Raw genomic sequence first — 20,214 nt, forward strand, 5'->3', positions numbered from 1 at the left:
TCTAGGAGTTGACAAAATCTTCGTCAATTTTGTTTGCTAAACTCATGCTGAAATATAAAGAACTGGAACTGTAACATAGAAATGATGTCAACATAGATTGATATCAAATCCACCTGCTACTATATCTGTGTTAATATCTTCAGAATCACCTATCACATAGTTAGAACTATTTACACGAAAAGAACATATTAATACATTAAGAAGCCGAAATGGCAAGACTCTCTTTCCACAAAATAGTGTGTAATCACACACAAGTTCTGGAAAACAAACAAAATCATACATGATTTAATTGTGGCCTGGTGTTAGTGCTATTCGACTATCCTCTATTCGACTATCCTCTTGACCTTGATGTTTGTGAATAAGATGATGACAGCACCTGCATGAAGATGATTCAAGATGTCACTTGAAGAGTATTTTTGCACGATGGTGGGAACCCAAAATTTGATACAAATAGTTATAATTTATAAAGAGCAAATTGTGCTTTGGCACCTAGTTAATAGGTGCAGTTTTCTTACATTTTAAACTGTGTCCATGATGACTTTAAAATAACATGCAAAATGACACCTCCTAACTTGTTATTTTTTTCAATGGAAAAATCGTGTACTATCTTGTACGTGAGTCGTTTATCATTTGTAGATCATTTACATCAATTGACTGAAATGAAGCCTGACCTCTATCGTGCATACAAATTTAAGTCCTCTCCCTATAGTGAAAAAGCCTAATTGACTTTTTATTTTAACAGTTTTTAAGATAAATTTTCTTTCTTATAATTTCGTATATAAAACCAAATAAAATAGCTATGCTTATTATTATAACAAAACAAAGTCAAACTGGCTCTTTAGCAACCTCCAGTGAACTAATATATGGTCCTTATTTCATTTTATACAAAATAAATAAGTATTGCTATGACAATTTTTTGATAAGCAGTTTTGCTATGACAATTTTCAAAAGAAAGCACAACAAACATTAATACATATTTAGAGGACTTAAATTTATAAGCGTATTAGAGGTAAGATAGATTTTGGATAGAGAAAATTGTTTTATTCCTTTCAAATATGATTTATAAATCAGAAACTCATCATGCCCGAGTCATATAATCTTTTCCAATAAAAATTATACTACCTTTAATAGGATATTCCACTTGCAAACGTAATTTTAAAGTTAAATTATTATGTGCACATTTCAGAAAAGTATCAGCCCTATGAACTAGGTTCTCAATGCACAGTTTGGTTATCTGGTAAAATATAAAGCATCAGAATACCTGATATGTCTTGGGACCCTTCTTTAGTAAATAACCAACACTATTAAGATTATCCACGAATGTGTCAATATCTGGAACCCTTAACCCAATCCGATCTGCCAGACTATATATTTCCTGAAAAATAAATACTCTTATCAGGTTTTTTCCCATTCTTGGCTTTGTATTTTTGCCATAAAATATACAATGACGAGAAAGATAGCTTACAGAAATTGAAAAACAATCCTTTTGCTGCAATTCTGACTGATTATGCAAGGCACTCAAAAACCGCTTTGCTTCTTTCTGCTGACTCATTCCCCCACTCCGTCCAAAATCCACAAATCCATGCTCATCAACGTACTTATCATATAATGATTCTTTCATTATTTCCACAACATCCTGAAAATTGAGAATACATGATTTGAGCACATCCCAATACAGCAATTCGATGATCAAGATTATAGTAAGTCTCGAATGATTTTGGGAGAATGAAAAGCGTTTTTCTTGAGCCGAGGGTCTATCAGAAACAGCCTCGCTACCCCACAAAGGTGGGGTAAGGTCTGCGTACACCCCACCCTCCCTAGACCCCACTTGTGGGAACACACTGGGTATGTTGTTGTTGAATGTAAATAGCAAAAGACTGTCTACAAACCGTATTAGAAATAAGCAACTACAGAGACAATCAATTTACCAGAGCATCTTGCTCAGTTATCTCTTCTCTTAGATCCACTCTAGCTCGAGCTTCTGCCAACCTTACCAAGCTCTCTAATTGCCTTGCTGTTATCGGTGTACCATCACCGGACGTATTATGATCCCTCAACTTCAAGTAAAATTTCTGCAAGATTTCTGCCGCTGGTTTTGTCATCCTTGCACCAAATGACAAGAAGATAAATAAACATTTGGAAGCAGTAGCTAAAACTTTTAAACATTAAGAAAGCACATTTAACAACCTGGGAGATATATAAGTTCTTGCATAAGCAATGTATTTGCGCAGAAGAGGGCCAGGCAATGGAACAAAACCACTGTCTTTCTTAGGGTCAAGTCTCAGCCTTGCAATTAAAGAACCCTGCTTTGTATTCATGTCAATTTCTCTAACATCCAGCGAGGCTGCAAAGAAAAATTAAGAGCAATTTGTATAAAAATATTTCCTGCTGAGATAGTGGTTAGTAAAGGGCAAACCTGTACATAACCGTTTCGCGACTGGTGGCTGCTCTACACTTTTTGCATGAAGCTGACAAGGAAAAGCTTTAATCACGCAAGTTTTTTTTTTTAATAATATGAAATCAGGCAATCTTTTACATGAATAAATTATAAATGATAACCACATAACTGCATCAACTGATAAATTTCAATCAAGTTGTATTGCATGTCAACATGCATGAAAGGAAAAGGACCTTTTAGAAAATGATCCTAAAAGCAGCAGGTCAAGTGACAGGATCGTTTTTCGTGGTCAATGATCACCTAAAATCTTCTCCTTCTGTTTTTCCGATGACCACCTAATCTATATAAATATATAATTGCAGGACAAAGGCCCGGTGATGTGGCGCCCTCTAAGGCCTTAAATCCTATTTATCTTTTTTGTTGTTTTTTTTAGCCTTTTTCCTAAATTTTTACCGTGCTACTACTTAATACGCAAAAGGCTGAAAAGTCACAACTAATCAAACCTAACCATCGTCCCTCTTAAAAAAACAGTCGTTCTTTAATCCCTCACTTGGAAGAACCAAAAACCTCATTCACTTGTCCCCGGTTTAACTTCAGAAGTTTGGTCATTAAGCAACAAATTTCTGTTGCCTTATATTTAAAGGTTTCAGAGTATATATCTTTTTGGTTGAAGGCCGCTATGAATTTGTTAATTTTGTTCGTTGCACTTGGTTGAATATGGCAAATCTATATAAATATATAATTGCAGGATAAATGTCCGGTGACGTGGTTTGTTAATTTTGTTCGTTGCACTTGGTTGAACATGGCAAATGTATGTCAGGGTTTGGTTCTTGCGTTGTCGTCCTAATGCTTTTGGTCTGTGAAGACATATTGGGATTATAAAGATTTACCTAATAGTAGCAGGGAGGTTAAAATTGCTCATGTCAGGAAGGGACTGACAGTTAAATGGATCTTAGCTTTGTTATGGAAACAGCCCTGGGACTGTAAGTATGGGTTTGGAACCAACCAACAACAGATTGCTTGCCGACAAAAACCATTTTGTCTCGAACTTTTCATGGCAAAATATTAGAACGAAATGGGTCTTGTGACGAAATAAGAGTCTGAGAATGTCGTTAAGAGCATGAAAGGCTTGTGACGATTGTTCTTCTTCAAAACAATAACTTCCTTTTTTAAATATAGGGAAAAAGGACTATGGTTAGAAGTTGTTAGCCATTGCAGGGGCCTGTGCCCAACTACTGGTCGGATGGTTGTCTTTTTGCATTGTAAATATTACTTTGGTAAATAAAATTCTTTATTTTTCAAAACAAGGGGACTTTAAAAGTTGAATTCTCAAAATAAAAAAAAATAAAAACAATAAAGAAAGAAAGAAAATTGATTTAGTCCAAGAGCATTTGTGAATACATCTCCAAATATTATGGTTCTTTTCTCCCTTCCCTGTTTAATAAAGTCTTTACACATTTTAAATCTTCTTTACACATTTTAAATCAAGTTTGAACATCAAAATTTAGTTAGTTCTGATATCTTATAACTTGGTGCTTCTGTTGTCGTGCATATGATATTTACTGATTTGCTTTCTTCTCCATAAAGGGGCTCTATGTGAAGTTTTTGTAGCCTAGACGTTTTCTACTTTTTTTATGTTTTGTATACATTTTGCTCGATGTCAACTTGTGATTTGAAAATATTGATAGTTAGTTAACTGTATTAGTTGGCTTCTTGGATGCAGAAGAAACTACAAATTGAAGTAATCTAAAGTAATATGTACTGATTGGCAGAGTTTTGAGGCAAGTCGTGACGGCATAAAAACATGTTGATATCCAAACTGTGAGTTCTCATGGAATTTTGATTTGGCCATAAAAAATAAAAAAAAAAAAAAAAAAAAAAAAAAACTACTTTTTGTTCTTTCTCTTTCATTTATTTCATTCCTTCATTATGTTAAAAGCCAACCAAATTTCTGTATTAACTAACTGTTAAAGTTGCCCGTTCGCTTTCTCTGAGCAAGCCTAAATAGCAACAGTTTCGCCAAATATATTGTAACTTATTTTACCGCATTTAAAATCTATAATTTGTCAAATAACCGTTGAATATAGAAGATAAAAGGGTTATGACTATAATGCTTAATTGAGGGGATGCATGTTTTTTCTTATAGCTATATAGGGAAGCCAAGAAAGTCTTACCCCTGTGGCTGTGATTCAGAGCATTAGATGAAGCATTTAGAAAAATGGAAAGGGAGGTAATTTGCTGTTAGAAGAAAAGGGAGACAGAATCAAAGAATGAATAGACTGATATATAGTGATAAGAGAATTTTCTAATGCTATAATTGTTGTTCCTTCTCCACTCAGAAGAGAATCTCAAGATTGTAGGCTAATTTTTTGTGAGCTTTTGTTTTAGTTCAGCTTATGTGTTTGCGAAGTGATATTTTCAAGTTCAAATTGTAAGAAACATTTTTTTTGTTTTTTTGTTTATGGATTGTGTAAAAGAAAGGTCTGATTTTTTACTTTCTTTCTATTTTTCCACAATTCTGTGTGTGAAAGTACTTGCTTGAAATAATATTTTACTGCCAAGGTCTATCATTTTGTTATTTTTTATAATATTCAAATATTGGAAAAGGATCTTTTATAAGTTTGATGAAATCGGTCATTCATGACCGCGCGCGGGCAAATTTCCTAGTCTTACCATAAAGCAAGGATAGCATCAACGAGCTATCTCCATTGAATCAAACATACCAAGCCCCTCCTATTCTTTAGCTTGCTTACCCTCAATTGAACTATTAACATGCTAAATAGCTCATATGGAACTCCACTGTTGTTATCTCAGTGATTCCAGAAAGAATTTGAACTAGTTAGACTACACATATTAACACCCCACCTCGTTGCCCTTGATGACTAACAAAATGGAGAGTGCTCCTCTCCCTCTTAATCTCAGGATCACTTTTAACGAGTGAATCTCAAATATTAATAGGTCGTATGTATTCAAAATTCCACTATCAAGTTTAAGATAAAGCAAAGATAATTTTTCATGACATCAGAAGCCCCAACCCATAATGCAGTATGAGTGAATTTAGATAGTGTTCCATGTTGGTCAAGCAGAAAAAGTAAAAGAAATTGATCAGCAGTCTCTGATGGTGTCAAAAAAGAATTATTTACTGCAACTGCAACAAGAATCGTCTCCATATAGGAAACAAGGACTCGAGGAGTGATGTTGACAGTTGGATATTTCTTACTAAGTGTATCTTTCCAATTTGAACGAACTTTTGCAGAAAGGAGTGAGGACACTTACTGACATAATGTGCTCAGAGAGTCGCTTGTCCAGCACTTCATCAGGTTTATCAAGTAATATGAAAACCAAATCAAATCGTGAAAGCAAAGCACCACTCATCTTCAAGTTCTCGTTCACAGTTTTTGCACGGCTGCAAGAAATATTTTCACACATTACCAACACAAATTAATAGCTTTTAATAGACCAATATGATAATGCAAGTATTCCCATGATCTAAGTTTACATAATTATATGAGATCGATTCTTCTCCTTTCTTCTTTCTCCTCTTTTTCGTATCTTTCTTCTTTCTTCTCTTTCTTCTGTGTGTTACAATTCTAAATTTCTAACCACCAGTCCATCCCACAGCTCTTTGTTTCCCTTTATTTTCTTCTTCTACTCTCTTAGTCACCTAACGCCCACCTCAAGTTCTATACTATCAGTCTAGTTCAACTTATCCTCAATAATTGCTCTCCCACCTAGTTGAATCTTCCCAACCTTCTTTCTTCTCTTCTTTTCCTTATTCCCCCTCCTATTACCATGCCATCTGGCAGCCACCTTCCCCATTTTCTCCCCCTTTTCTCCTTGCCTAGATTCCATTCTTCTTCATTACCCCATATTTTTTCTCTTCATCTCCCCCATCCATTCCATAAGCCTAGTCTTGCTCATGCTCAATTCTATTGTTTTGTTTTCTATTCTCAGTTGTCGTACATCAAGCTGCCAATCATGCCACTACTCTCTTTTGGTTTGTGTTCTATCTCCCATGGTGTGCATCAAGCTATCAATTATGTCACTTCAGTTTTATGCCTTTGTATTCTTTTCTCCGGTATTGTACATTAAACTGCTATCTACACCCTTACCGATAAGCACATCTTGATCACAGGGGACTTGAAAAGGAAATAGATATAACAGGTTGAACAGGCCAAAAATAAGAGTTAAACTAGTAATTAACCAAATATGGAAAATTGTAAAGAGCTTGGTGCACACTTCAGCCCAATAATGACTTTGCAATCTAAAGACAACAGTTGTTGAGTGCACATAGCAGGGGAAACTTTTTTGAAGTTGCGTTACAGGAAACTAATCACTGGCTCTAGAAAAGATATGGAGATCAAAGTCCCCTAAAACATAGCTTGTTTTATTGGGTGCTAGACTCGGATATATTTGCAGAAAAGAGTAGATGCTTTGTTTAGTGAGAAAGTGGAGGACCATAGTTATCTGTTTTTTTTTTTTTTTGAGTAAAAGGTAACTTTGTATTCAAACAAAAAACTCATCATATGGTGATGAGGTATAATCTTACATCCCTTGGTAGGCTGAAACTACCCTGAAACAACAACAAAAAAAACTACAGCTTACAGATGTCCTATAAAATCAACTAAAGATTCTACTTCCCCCACCATATCCTGTTTACACCAAAAATAAAGTAAACTAAGGCACTTCATCTTGATCTTTTGAGTGCTGCTACCATTATCATGAAAACATCTTGCATTCCTTTCTTTCCATAGGGTCCACCAGATGCATGCTGGTATATTCTCCCACCAGTTCTCCTTAGATCTTCTTTTTCCAATTCCTTTCCAGCTGTTCAAAAGTTCAAAAGTGGTCTTTGGCATGACCCAACTCACTCCAAGTAAACATAAGAACATGCTTTTACAGAATGTAGGAACAGGTGACCATTGATCTCTGATCTCTGTTTCTTGTCCACACATAAAACACCTTGAGCAAATCTGAGTACCTCTTCTCTGTAACACTTCATGAGTTAGGCATGCTCTTCTGATCACCAACCATGTACAACAGGCAACCTTATGAGGAACTTTGACCTTCCAGATTAGTTCCCAAGGCCAGTCTACTAGCATTAACTGATTGCTATTCATGTTCCAATAACAAGATTTTACTGTGAAATCTCCCTTGTTATGCAGCTCCCAGACCGGTCTATCAGGGCCAATTGAGGTGCCCTGGAAGGTACCTAAAATCTGGAGCAAGTTTATTTTATTTCCCAATCATTCAAGGCTCTTCTAAAATCAAGTTCCACCCTTGATTGCTCCACAATTGAAAGACAGTGGCATTTTTCTGAAGGCTCATGATGTATAAGTCTGGGAACATCTCTTTTAGACTAGGTTTTAGTCCATTCCTCACTTTTATGTGCATTTTACTATTTTGGGCCACAACCTTCTAATTGTCTTCCATACACTACACCCAAAGGTTCCATCAACTTCTAAAGTGGTCCACTGATTTAGAAGACCATATTTCTGTGCAATGAATCTTTTCCAGAGGGCCCTATCTTCAAAGCAGAATCTCCATAGCCACTTAAGTAGTAGACAGTTATTCTGTATACTTAAGTTCTTTATCCCCAAACCTCCTTGAGTTTTACTAAGAGTCACATCATCCCAATTCACCAGATTATGACCTTTCTTTTCTTTGTTACCATGCCAGAGGAAATTTCTTCTCATTGGTTAAACTTCTTTTCAATGCTTTTGGGACTGGGAATTATCATGTAAGAAGGAAGACCATCCATCACAGATTTTATCAGTGTCACTCTGCCCCCAAAGATAGATACTGGCTCTTCCATCTAGCCAGCTTCCTTTCACATTTTTCCAGCACCTCACACCAAATTTCCAATTCTTTGTTTTTAGCACCCAAGGGCAAGGTATTTTGTGGGCAGAGATCCCACTTGGCAGCCTAAGTTCTTCTCCTGCAGGTTCCCAACTTGATTCACTGGAAAAAGATGGCTTTTGTGCCAGTTTAGAAATACCTTCAAAAATGGTAAGAATAACCCTCAGATTGACTTGTAATACAGCTTCACAAAAGACCAGAGCATCATCTGCATACAGCAGATGAGTTACTGGCATGACCCTATTTGTTAGAGCCCTGAAACCCTTCATCCAACCATTTCTTAGCTTTCTTGACATTGATTGAGCCCCTCCATGGCCAAAATGAAGAGGAAGGGGAGAGAGGATCTCCCTGTCTCAGTCCTCTTTGAGAATTAAAAAAAATCCTTCAGTATTTCCATTGATGATAAGTGAAAATTTAACATTGGATATGCAGAATTTAATCCAATTCAACCACTTGTTGCCAAATCCCATATCCTTGAGAATCTTCAAGAGATATCTCCAGTTTACATGGTCATAAGCCTTCTATATCCAGTTTACATAGAATTCCTAGAGTATTCTGCCTCACCCTAGAGTCCATCAGCTCATTTGCTAGCAAAGCTAAAATTTGTCTTCCTTTCAAGAAAGCCATTTGGTGGACATCCACCAATTTATCCATCACTGTTTTCAGCCTCTCTTTATTTGCACACCCCTCCAATCAGACTTATAGGTCTAAAATCTTTTAGTTCCTCTGCTCCATGCTTCTTGGGGATAAGAGCTATGAATGTAGCATTAAGGGATTTCTCAAAAAACTCATTCTGATGGAAGTTTTGGATAGTCAACATCAGTTCATATTTTATTGTTGCCCAGCATGCTTTGAAGAAAGTCATAGTGAAACCATCAGGCCCAGGTGCTTTGTCACCATCACAGTGGTCTACAATTTGCTTCTGCTTCTGTAAATGGCCTTTGGAGCCAATTTTCTCTTCAGTTGAAATCTTTGGGCAGTCTACAAGTTCAAAAGATGACCAGTTTCTGAATAAAGTTTCTTGTAGAACTCTATCATTTCCATTTTGATTTCTGCTGGTTCTGTTATTTCCTCCCCCCTTACCACCAATACAACAACAACAACAACAACAACAACCCGTTTAGTTTCCGAAAGACCCTCGGCTCAAGAAAAGCTAAAAGCATAAACAAGTCTAATGCTAAGAAATTCAAAGCGACATGTAAAAGCAATAATATAAAATAAAATAATGCAATCGGCACCTACAGGGTAATGAAAGCACGAAATAGTAGATAATAGCATAAATTGGAGCATAAGAAATTATATTGCGATACTATCTACTAGCCTTCTACCCTAATTGGGTCCTCCAAACCCTCCTATCTAAGGTCGTATCCCTGGTAGTACCTTGGTCAGTCGTGTCTAATTACCTCCCCCAATACTTCTTCGGCCTACCCCTACCTCGTCCGAAACCATCCACTGGCCAACCTCTCCCCTCCGCACCGGGGCATCTCTCTCTTCACATGCCCAAACCATCTCAATCTCGCTTCTCGCAACTCTCCTTCCACCGAGGCCACCCCCACCTTATCCCGAATATCCTCATTCCTAATCCTCTGCCGCTCCCGGCGTGGCCACACATCCATCTCAACATTCTCATCTCGGCTACTTTCATCTTTGAACGTGAGAGATCTTAACTGGCCGACTCCGCCCCATACAACATAGCTTCTGCCTTAACCACCGCTTTCCCCCTTAAGTTTTATGGGCACCTTCTTGTCACATAGCACTCCTATCCATTTCATCCAAGGACGTGTGACATCCTAATCTCCCCCGCACGCTTGCACAATGTACCCAAGGTACTTAAAACTATTTTTCTTCTGGACGACTCGGGGTACCAAGCCTCACTTCCACGCCATCCATTACACATTCTTGGTCCTACTCGCCTTAAACCCTTTTCTCCAAAGATGTCTCCAATCCTCCATGCGTTAACTCCGCTACGAGTCTCGTCAATCAAGACTATATCGTCCGCGAAAAGCATACACCATGGCACCTCACCTTGAATTTGCCGTGTCAATCCATCCATCACTAAGGCAAAGGCAACAGAAACTCGCCGATCCTTGACGCAACCCCATCACAACCGGAAAGGGTCCGAGTCTCCTCCTACCGTCTCTTCATCTTTCCTCCCATACATGTCCTCGATCACCCTAACGTACGCTTCGAGCCTCCAAGCATTTCCAATCTCTCTCTGGAACTTTATCATAAAGCCTTTTCTAGGTCGATGAATACCATGCGTAAGTCTCTCTTCCTCTCCCTATTCCACCAATCTTCTCACAAGACTTGGCTTCGTAGGAGCGTCCCCAAGATAAATCCGAACCGGTTCTCTCGAAATAGACACACCTCTCCTCACCCTCATCTCCACCACCCTTTTCCCATAGTTCTTAGTATGGCTTAGCAACTGATACCTCTATAGTTGTTACAACTCGATATCTCCCTAGGATCATTTCACTCGCCCTCCATTCTTCGGCATCAATGCAAAGATGACATTAAACAACCTAGTCGCCCACTCCAAACCTCGCCGCCCCGCGCGCTCTTCCAAAATTCCTCAGGATCCCGTCCGGTCCGATCGCTCTTCCCCGCGCATCCTACGTCTCCCGCAATACCCAAAATTACGCCGCCTTCCCCGTATGTTCTAAATCTCCCAACACAACGTCGTCCCCTTCTTCATTCAAGAGTATTGTAGAAGCATTCTCCGTCTAACGAGAGTCTCCTCTACAATACTTTGCTACGCTCGTCCCCGATGCACTTTGCTTGATCCACATCACGTGCTTTTCTCTCCCTCGTGAAAGATACACGCGTAAAAGCCGCCGCTTTTGCCGTCGAAACCGCCAACTTCGCCTCCTTCCTCGCCATCTTATAAAGCTCCGTGTTTGTCCACTTCTCCACCTCATCCTCGCTTTCTATCAACTTCGCATACGCCACCTTCTTTGCTTCCACTTTCCTCGAACTTCTCCATTCCACCACCAAATCTTTATGCCGGCCACGTCTACCTGTCGAGACCCCCAACACTTCTCTTCGACCCTAATGCAACTAGCCGTCTTATCCCACATAATCGGTCGCATCCCCACTACTATCCCAGGCCCCCATATCCTTCAATTTCTCTCCCATCTCCAGTGCACTAGTCATGGTCAAACTACCCCATCTGATCCTAGGTCGGTCATCCACGACCCTCTTCTTCCTCGTCCTCTTGATCCCTAAATCCATCACCAAGCTTATAAGATATCGCTCGAATGACCATAATCTTTGGGTACGTACCTTTATCATCCTTCCGAAGGAGTAAAAAGTCTATCCGAGTTTTGCCACCGAACTACGGAAGGTTACCAAGTGTTCCTCCTTCTTTGGGAAATTCGAATGGCTATCACCAACCCAAAGGCTCTTGCAAAATCCAAAAGCGAGACTCCTCCTCCATTTCTCGTCCCCGAAGCCAAAGCCTCCACGCACATCATCATAACCTTCCGAAATAGGCCCGACGTGTCCATTGAAATCACCTCCCACGAATAGCTTCTCGCAGAGCGGTATGCCTCCCACTAACTCGTCCAAATCCTCCCAAAACGCCTCTTCTCCTCCTCGACGCATACGCACTAATAATGTTCAAAGTGAATCCTTCAACGACCACCTTAATCGACATCATCCTATCGGTGTCTCTCCTAACCTCTACCACCGATCCCTTAATTCGCTATCCACTAAAATGCCCACCCCATTTCTATACTTCGACCTACTGAGAACCACGCTTATACCCGTCTACCTCCTTAGCTTTAGTACCTACCCATTTGGTCTCTTGGATACAAGCTATATTAATCCTCCTCTTCTTAAGAATCTTAACTAGCTCTATGGACTTCCCCGTTAACGTCCCAATATTCCAAGAACCTACTCTCAACCTAGACGCTCCTTCAACCCACTTACCCCTCCTAACCCTCGCCCCCGTCCCCAAACGAGAACATGACCCTAGTCTACCATCACTAAGCCAAGCCACAAGTAAGAGTATTAACTAATAAATTCAAAAGTCTAAAGTTAGCAAAATTTTACTACAAATGTGTGGACAAATAATGGATATAGCAACCGGAGGTACCAACTCCAGTTGAACTAAACCTGGTCGCCGCCGGAAAATACTGTTCACGTCGGAGTTACTGTTCACTGTTGAAATTCTGTTCCCAAATACCTGAAACAGAAGAAGAGAAGAGGGGGGGAAAGAGAAGAGGAAAAAAAGGAGATGGAAAAGAGAAAGGAAAAAAAGAAAACAGTAGGGAAAAAGAGGGGGCTGCCGGAAAATTCTCCGGCGATGGCGCGACTGCGTTCTTACAGCGCCAACAGCAGCTAGGGAAAAAAAGGAGAGAAAAGGGGAAAAAAAGGAGAAGAGAAGAAGAATAGGAGATGAAGAAAAGGGGAGGAGAAAAAGTAAATCTGGCCGGAAAAGTGACCGGCGTTACCTGATCGCCGGAGTTACCTGGTCGACGGAAGCGGGCTGGTCGCCGGACGTGGTGGCAGGTGGGGTGGGGGGGGGAGAGGAGATGTTACCGTTGAGGGTAGAGGAGAGAGAAGAGAGAGTATGTTTATGCAAAATTGAAATCCCCCTTACCACCAATCTGTCTATGTTATTATATCTCCTGTGAGCAGTTGCCATTCTCTGAAAAAAAAATTTGTATTGTTATCCCCCTGCTTTAGCCATTGTATTCTAGACTTCTGCCTCCAACTGCTTTAGCTAGATAACTTTGGAAATTCTTTTCTTAACATTTTTGGGATAAAATGGGTGATATCACTGTCTGTTAAGGAGCTCTCTAGCAGCTGAATGGGCTGCAAATGATAAAGAACTGAGGAAGATGTGGACAACAATTCCAGCACGTGTCTATGGAAAGAAAGGAACAAGATATGCAAATTGCTTTACATATGTTAAAAATGTAGTGTTTGTGTTTAGTAGCTCTCTAGTGTAAGCTTAGAAATGTATATAAGGAGGATAGCATGACTTGTATGTGGGGATACCCCCTCTTCTGTAATGTCCAGCATTGTCTAGTGCTTGGCTGCTTTGTCAATAACTCATTGCTTACATAACCAAAAAAGTGATATAAAGGCATTAATTATCGTTCAACTAATCATCCATAACATTCGAATAATTAACATGCAAGTTTTTCACAATACTTGTAGTGGCCACCAACAGGGTTTGCTGCTGCTAAAACAGTTGTTCGCGCTGACAAACTTGCAAGAAGTCCTGCCTTTGCAACAGAGACGCACTGTTGTTCCATAGCCTCCAATAGGGCCTAAAGTCATGACAAAATAATTATGTCCTGAACCTATGTGTGAAGTACCAGTTGACAGTAATAGTTCAATTAACTAAAAAGACCTGACGTTCGGCAGACATTTTGTCAAACTCATCAATGCAACATAATCCACGATCTGCAAGAACCATAGCACCTAACCATGCCAAAAAGCAACAAATACAGTATAATTAAGCATCTTTGAACTCAGATGATTACTATAAGCAATGACTAAAGGTGCAATATCTCTTCCATCATAAGGCAAAAAATCAGTGTGCTCTTCAAAGAATCTTACACAAGTGCTAACTGTCAAAACACATTAATGGAAGTAAACATTATAGGGATATTTGCTTAGTGGTCCTTAACTATACAGTAATACATATCATTAATTTCTAAAAAGCATAGCTAGACAAATTTACAGGTACTTCCTGATTTTTCCTCTATCTGGAAGGTGAGAAAGGACACCATCAACTATACAAACTACGAACCAGTACAATAGCACCCGTTTGATTACACGGAACTACAATAAGTTCAAGTTCTGTTTACTAGACACACCCTCCCGCTGTAAATAATAAATAAATAAGAATTTTCATAAAACTGTGATACACCAAATGTTCATTTTAATTTAGTTTCTCTATGTGTTCTCTTTAAAACGACATTACTTTAAATATAACCTTCTACAAAAAGATACAATTGATTGGTGAGATTTCCCAATTGTAGTATTCTCGTACTAAAAGAAAAAGAGACCATTTACCTGCTTCAAACGCATAGTCACCGGTCAAAGGATCCTTGACAACAGCAACAGTAAGGCCAGCATTGGTTGTTGCATTACCACAAATATATATGCCACGAGGAGAAATGGAAGCTGCCGCTTGAAGTAGCTGACTTTTACCCAATCCCGGATCACCTAATAACGTAGAAACCCGCTCTAATCAAGTTAGCTTGTACAGGACATGTTCACATAAACGGATAAACCTGACTTCTGAATAGATATTTTAGCCTGACAAAAATGCTAATTTATAGACTAACCCGCTTTTCCGAGTTAATTACCAGTAGAACCAAAAGAAGGCAAGACAGTTAGTCACATACCGACAATTATTACGTGGATATCTCCTCTCACAGGAACCTTATTCTGATCCATGGAATGCTTCCGCACACCACCAAATAAAGCTAATGTAATTCCCGCTACACAAAAGAAAGGAACAAGAAAAAGAGGAAAAAGGATCAAGCTATCTATATACCCGTCGCATGACCACTTCAAACAGTTCATGGAAACAAAAGAAATCCCACCAAGCACAATGTAAGTAAAACAAAGGAAGAAATGTGATAGTGTTTCATTGTATGTGCCCAGTGATTATGTATACCTTTAACAAGCTCGTGACCATAGATCGAGGGGCAAATAGATTGAAGTATTTGTCGGTAGACATCAGAACCGTGCTCTTCAGAAAACTTAATGATAAACTCCAAATCCTTTGGAGAGAATGAGTATAAATCAAATAGCTCTGTAGCTCTAGCATTAGAGTTATCTTGTGAACCCTCAGATGTTGACTGAGACTTCGAGTTTGTAATAGAAACTACTTCTAGATATAAATAGTAAAGTCCTTGATTCTTGCCTTTTGACTTTCCTGCATTTACCAAGGTTCACAAACAGTTAACATCTGACATATAGAACTAAAACTGAAGTACATAGCAGCAAATCAATAGCATAATTTTTGACCCAGTCATCAACAGCATCTGCAACATTGTTCAACGTCACTGGCCCATAATTTTCCCCAGTGCAGCAGAAAGATTGGTATAATGATTTTCTCTCTCCCAGATATCAGTTCAAGCAAAGGCAAAATAGTTGTGATTTCTGACTCAAAGTAGGGTCTAACATAACTAATTCAAATATCAATTTATTACAAGGCACTTTATCAATATATCATTTTGAATGAACGAAAGTTCCATTTTGTTATGGAGAACCATAAGTTACTTGATCTAATTAATATGCATTTTGAATGGACAAGTATTTTATGACATTAAACTTTCTTTTCCTAAATAATAGCTCATTTCACAAGAAGGATATCTGGAGACTTTGTATGGTCACTGGATCAACATTTGTTTTAAAGGTTTAGATGTCATCCATCCCAGACTTGGAGCAAACACAGACAAGAAGCATTCATACTTAATGCATTATTACAAATTTTAGAGAAGCATTGTCATTTGTTGCCAACCACTCTGTGCAGAAAGCAGTGGTACTTAATAACATATATCCAAAATAAAAGATAAGAACATATAAGAAGGTACTGCCTTTAGACTTAACTCAAGACTGTCCAAATTTCTAAAAGAGATTCAAAGCAATAGCAAGAACAAGATTCACAAGTGTTGATGATATTACTAGTTTACATCAACTTTAAGGGCTATAATAGAATATGACGCTTATTTCATATCAGTCAGGAGCATGAGTTTAAAGCACACTTCATCAACTTTCTCCTAAATTTCTCCTTTATATACCTAATTCAAGCAGGGAATGTTACAGCCCAGTAAAAGAAGGCTATCGTTGATATTCACATATATAATCTAACTTAATGGAGAAAATCAGACGTATCACACTTTTTGCTGCGCTAAAATAGAAACAAACTTACATTTAAGGCTCTTAAACGAAGTCTGCTTTCATTTCTCAAGAGCTAGATTATGGATGCACTCACTTCTAAATATATATATGCACACACAGACGACATATACAAGTAAGTGTGTGCCATACCTACTCCCTCAGTAAAGAAGAAGACATCTACAATTTTCTATTTCGATTTTTCTAAGGACATGCAAATTGATTTGTCCCCGATATCTCTTAGGGCATGCTTCCTCATTCTTCTGTGCCAAGAATGATCCAATTGAATCTTCTGAAGCTTATATGTAAAATCTCAAGGGCTCAGAAGAGGCTCATTTATGCTAATCAAATTAGTACTCGTGCGGGAAGAAGGAAGTAGTGGCTTCTACTCCCATACGAGCGCACATTAATCTAATTGAAATCCGGAAATAAGGAGGAAGGACTTCAATATATATATATATATATATATATATATATATATATATATATATATATATATATATATATATATATATATATATATGTATCCTCATCTTTCCCAAGAGATGGGATGGAAGGAAAACTTTTAGGTGGATCGAAAAAATTTGCTTGTTAGGTGAAGCAATCTACACTCATAAGTGTGAAACTTTTGTTTGGGGAAAACATTCAGATTTTTCTTCGAAAGGGGAAAAAGGCTCACAAGAAGCAGGATAAGTATATTAATTTGTTTTATAGGTGGAGGAAAGACATTCATTCTATCCAAACACATCTATATCGCGTCCTCTATGAAATCATTTACCTCCTCCAATATCCATGTAATTGTTAATCACCCTAATAATACCAGTGACAGTCACAATATCTCCAGGGATGCATGCATCTACAAGATCTTCAGTTAGTTCACATTCAACAGTTCGAGGTACCCGCCCTTCTTCATGATGTTCAGATTTCAGCAACTCCTGAATTCTAGGAGAACATAGATAATTTATTAGGTAAGAAATGAACCATAAAACAGAGAGGTGAGAACAAGAATGATATGGAGTAGAGAAATAGAAACTAAACATTCGGTTATATTTTCAACTCAAATAGTATGATCTATAAAAATGTTGAAGTACAGACATCAAAAGACAGCAAAGAAGAGGAATTTACCTTATTTTCTGAAAGTCTATAATTCGAGCTGTAGACCTTATGGGATTAAAAGTCCTGCATTTGCAACCATGCAATTCACATACTGGTGGAGGTGAAAATTTTCCATCTGGGAAGTCACGAGTAATACTGGTTCCGCACTTAGTACAGGCAAAACTCATTTGCATTACCAGAGGCTTAACTGTGCTGACTTTTACCACTGTACCACGTACAGAGACAAGCCTATCTATCATGTGAAAATATCATATTAAGAATCTAAGCAGCATTAAACTAATTGATCGATAAAGAGTAAATGTAAAGTTGAACATCATTTTTACCAATGTAAGCAGCTTTTAGGTTCTTCAATGCAATCATTGATTGAGGATAGTTGTGGAGACGGATATTTATCTTCAAAAAATCATCAAAACTCTCATCCCCCAATTTCATAAAGAAAACCTGCTAGCATCAGGAACAAAATCATATAATTAAGATAAAACAATATAAATATCTGGAAAAAATTGAATTTCATAAATATAAATGTACTACCTTGTGTAATGCAGCACTCATACACAATAGAGCATCTTTAGATTTACTCTCCAAAATTGCATAAAACTCTTGGAGCTCACAAATTTTCCGGAATTGCTGAAAGTCCAGTGGCAATATGAACGTGCCATCAACTTCCTTCACCTAGACTTAATAATTTAGTGTCATACTTCAACCTTTAGCTTTATTCTAATAATCATAATTATTCAATATTACAATAATATAAGCAAATCAGCCATTTCCTTTACTACCAGTACTGTACTATGCCATCTCTGACAGATATATACTCCAGTGGATAAAGTTTTTCCTTCAAATACTTCAAACAGAAAACATCAAACAGTGTAAGCAAAACCTCCATGAAAAGAAATAATACATTAGATGTGGACCAAACTTTCTGAAATAGCAAAAGAATCCAGGCGATGACAAACTTTTTGGACTTTAAAAGTATGTGGTATCATCCTCATTCACCTACATTGGCGGATATAATCTTTGACCTAATTTCAATGTAATTACGGAGTCACCAAATCCAATAGCTTTTAAGAAACCAATAATGCCTTATATACTCCTTATTAATCAATTTGTTTGAACCAATTTGAGTAGTCCTTTTGGCGTTTAAGAAAACAGAGATCAAGACTTTTGAAACTTGTGGTTCAAAATAAGCCACTTTTTAATTTGTGTGGCTTTAAATCATTCATAAAGTGAATTTATTTCCAAATTAGGAAAGAGGTCATTCATTTTGGCACGGACTAAAAAGGAAATAGGTTCAAACAAATTGAAACAGAGGGAGTATGTATTAAGAAATCAACTAAATATCTATAAATACTTGATTGTGAACCCAGTTATTATTATAATTTCCTTTTTAACTTGAGATCATTGTTCACACAAAACCATAAACTTCAAACCGTGGATCCGTCTCTCTTCACCTAGACTTAATACTTCAATATCAGTCTTTGACCTTCATTTTCAGTTACTACTAGATATGTTTATCCAGCTATCAAAAATAGCTTAGAAGAAGAAATAATAAATGAAAAAACATTAAATCTACAATTTTCCTTTTACTACAAGTATCAATTTCACCATACAAAAATATCAAATGCAGTAACAGTTTAGCAGAGCCAAAATAAGCAAATACTCGCAGTATGATGTATTAAAGTCAACCTCAACTGATTGATTTTCCGAGCTCAGCTGTTCCAAATAAAACATCAATTTGTACTACACTACAATTTTATTTCAAACTAAAAATATTTGAAATTTTGAACAAAATTGTTCGACTCTCCAAATTCATTATAGAGCATCATCCAGAGCTAACCTAATTTGTAGAGTCAAAAACTCGTAACTGTTTGAAATAAAACTACAATTTGTACAACACATTACAATTTCTAAGTATTTGAAAGGAACAAAAATTGTTCGATTCTCCAATGTCATTGTAGAGTGCTTTTGATAGAGATAACCTGAGAAACGAAATATTGACCGGAAGGAGAAGAGAAGAAGCGAACAAGTTCAGAAGAGAGACGAAATTGGGGATCACCAACATGGAAATCGATACCAGGGTAATATATAGACAATGTTTTAGCGAGACATATAGGGTTTGCTAATCGCTGTTGAATCTTCCCATTGTTCATCACCATTTCTCCACTCATGGCAATGGCGATTGTGAGAGGGGGAAAAAAAAAGTGAACGGCTGTTTTGGCGGGAGAAGAACAATGGGTAGAGTAAGGGCTCGTTTGGTTACAAAGTATTAGGAGTCCGCAACTTAAATGATCTCAAAAGTGAAATTTTGATCCAAAATAACTCATAAAAAAAAAAAAGTTACAAAAGTACCTTTTGCGCACAAAATTAGTGCGCAATAGGAGTTAACTGTGACGGCCACCGTTACACTTTATATGATTTTAAAGTTTTGAAATTCACGTTTTTTCCATACGTTGACCAAAGATTAGTTATGTTTCAAAAATTCGGAATATCAATTATATAGAACTTGATTCTTTTTTTTTACGAACAATAATGTAGGCTCAATACATCAAGTATACCTAAACGTTTGGATCATCATTTTTGGGGTTGTAAAGTGCCCCGAAGTAAGTTTTGTTTGGAAACTTGTTATCGTTAGATTTAAGTGTTTTATTTTATAAGGTTTCGATTTAAGCGTTTTATTATTTAGTCAAGACATTACTTTATTTCGAATATGTCGAGATTTTTTTCATAATTAAATTAGGACGTTGCACGAGTTATTAATAAACGATAATAAAGAGTAAAATAACTAATTATCATTAAAAAAATAATACCAAAAAATAGATAATATTAACATCAGATAATGTATTAATTAACATAAAATACACATAAGATAATGTACTAATTAACATAAAATGCACATAAGATAATGTACTAATTAATGCATTTTATGAGGGTCGACTTATTTGGGAGTCCAACAACTCTTTCTTTGACTACACTTT

The 20,214-nt window shown here is 37.4% G+C and overlaps 1 protein-coding gene across 1 annotated transcript; it reads right to left on the reverse strand.

Moving 5' to 3' along the window:
- Positions 1 to 44: 44 nt before the first annotated feature.
- On the reverse strand, positions 45 to 19,416 carry LOC132057247 (probable DNA helicase MCM8). The gene is made up of 17 exons (XM_059449753.1): positions 19,219 to 19,416; positions 17,771 to 17,911; positions 17,563 to 17,680; positions 17,249 to 17,471; positions 16,902 to 17,065; positions 14,898 to 15,158; positions 14,623 to 14,718; positions 14,288 to 14,440; positions 13,620 to 13,690; positions 13,418 to 13,536; positions 5,675 to 5,804; positions 2,417 to 2,468; positions 2,188 to 2,344; positions 1,929 to 2,103; positions 1,466 to 1,636; positions 1,262 to 1,375; positions 45 to 376 (listed from the first exon to the last, which is right to left on the reverse strand). The coding sequence occupies exons 1-17, from the start codon at positions 19,405 to 19,407 to the stop codon at positions 332 to 334; spliced, it is 2,379 nt and encodes a 792-aa protein (XP_059305736.1). The 5' UTR covers positions 19,408 to 19,416; the 3' UTR covers positions 45 to 331.
- Between the last annotated feature and the right edge of the window lie 798 nt (positions 19,417 to 20,214).

The sequence above is a fragment of the Lycium ferocissimum genome, chromosome 5, assembly GCF_029784015.1.
Source record: "Lycium ferocissimum isolate CSIRO_LF1 chromosome 5, AGI_CSIRO_Lferr_CH_V1, whole genome shotgun sequence".
Taxonomy (NCBI): domain Eukaryota; kingdom Viridiplantae; phylum Streptophyta; class Magnoliopsida; order Solanales; family Solanaceae; genus Lycium; species Lycium ferocissimum.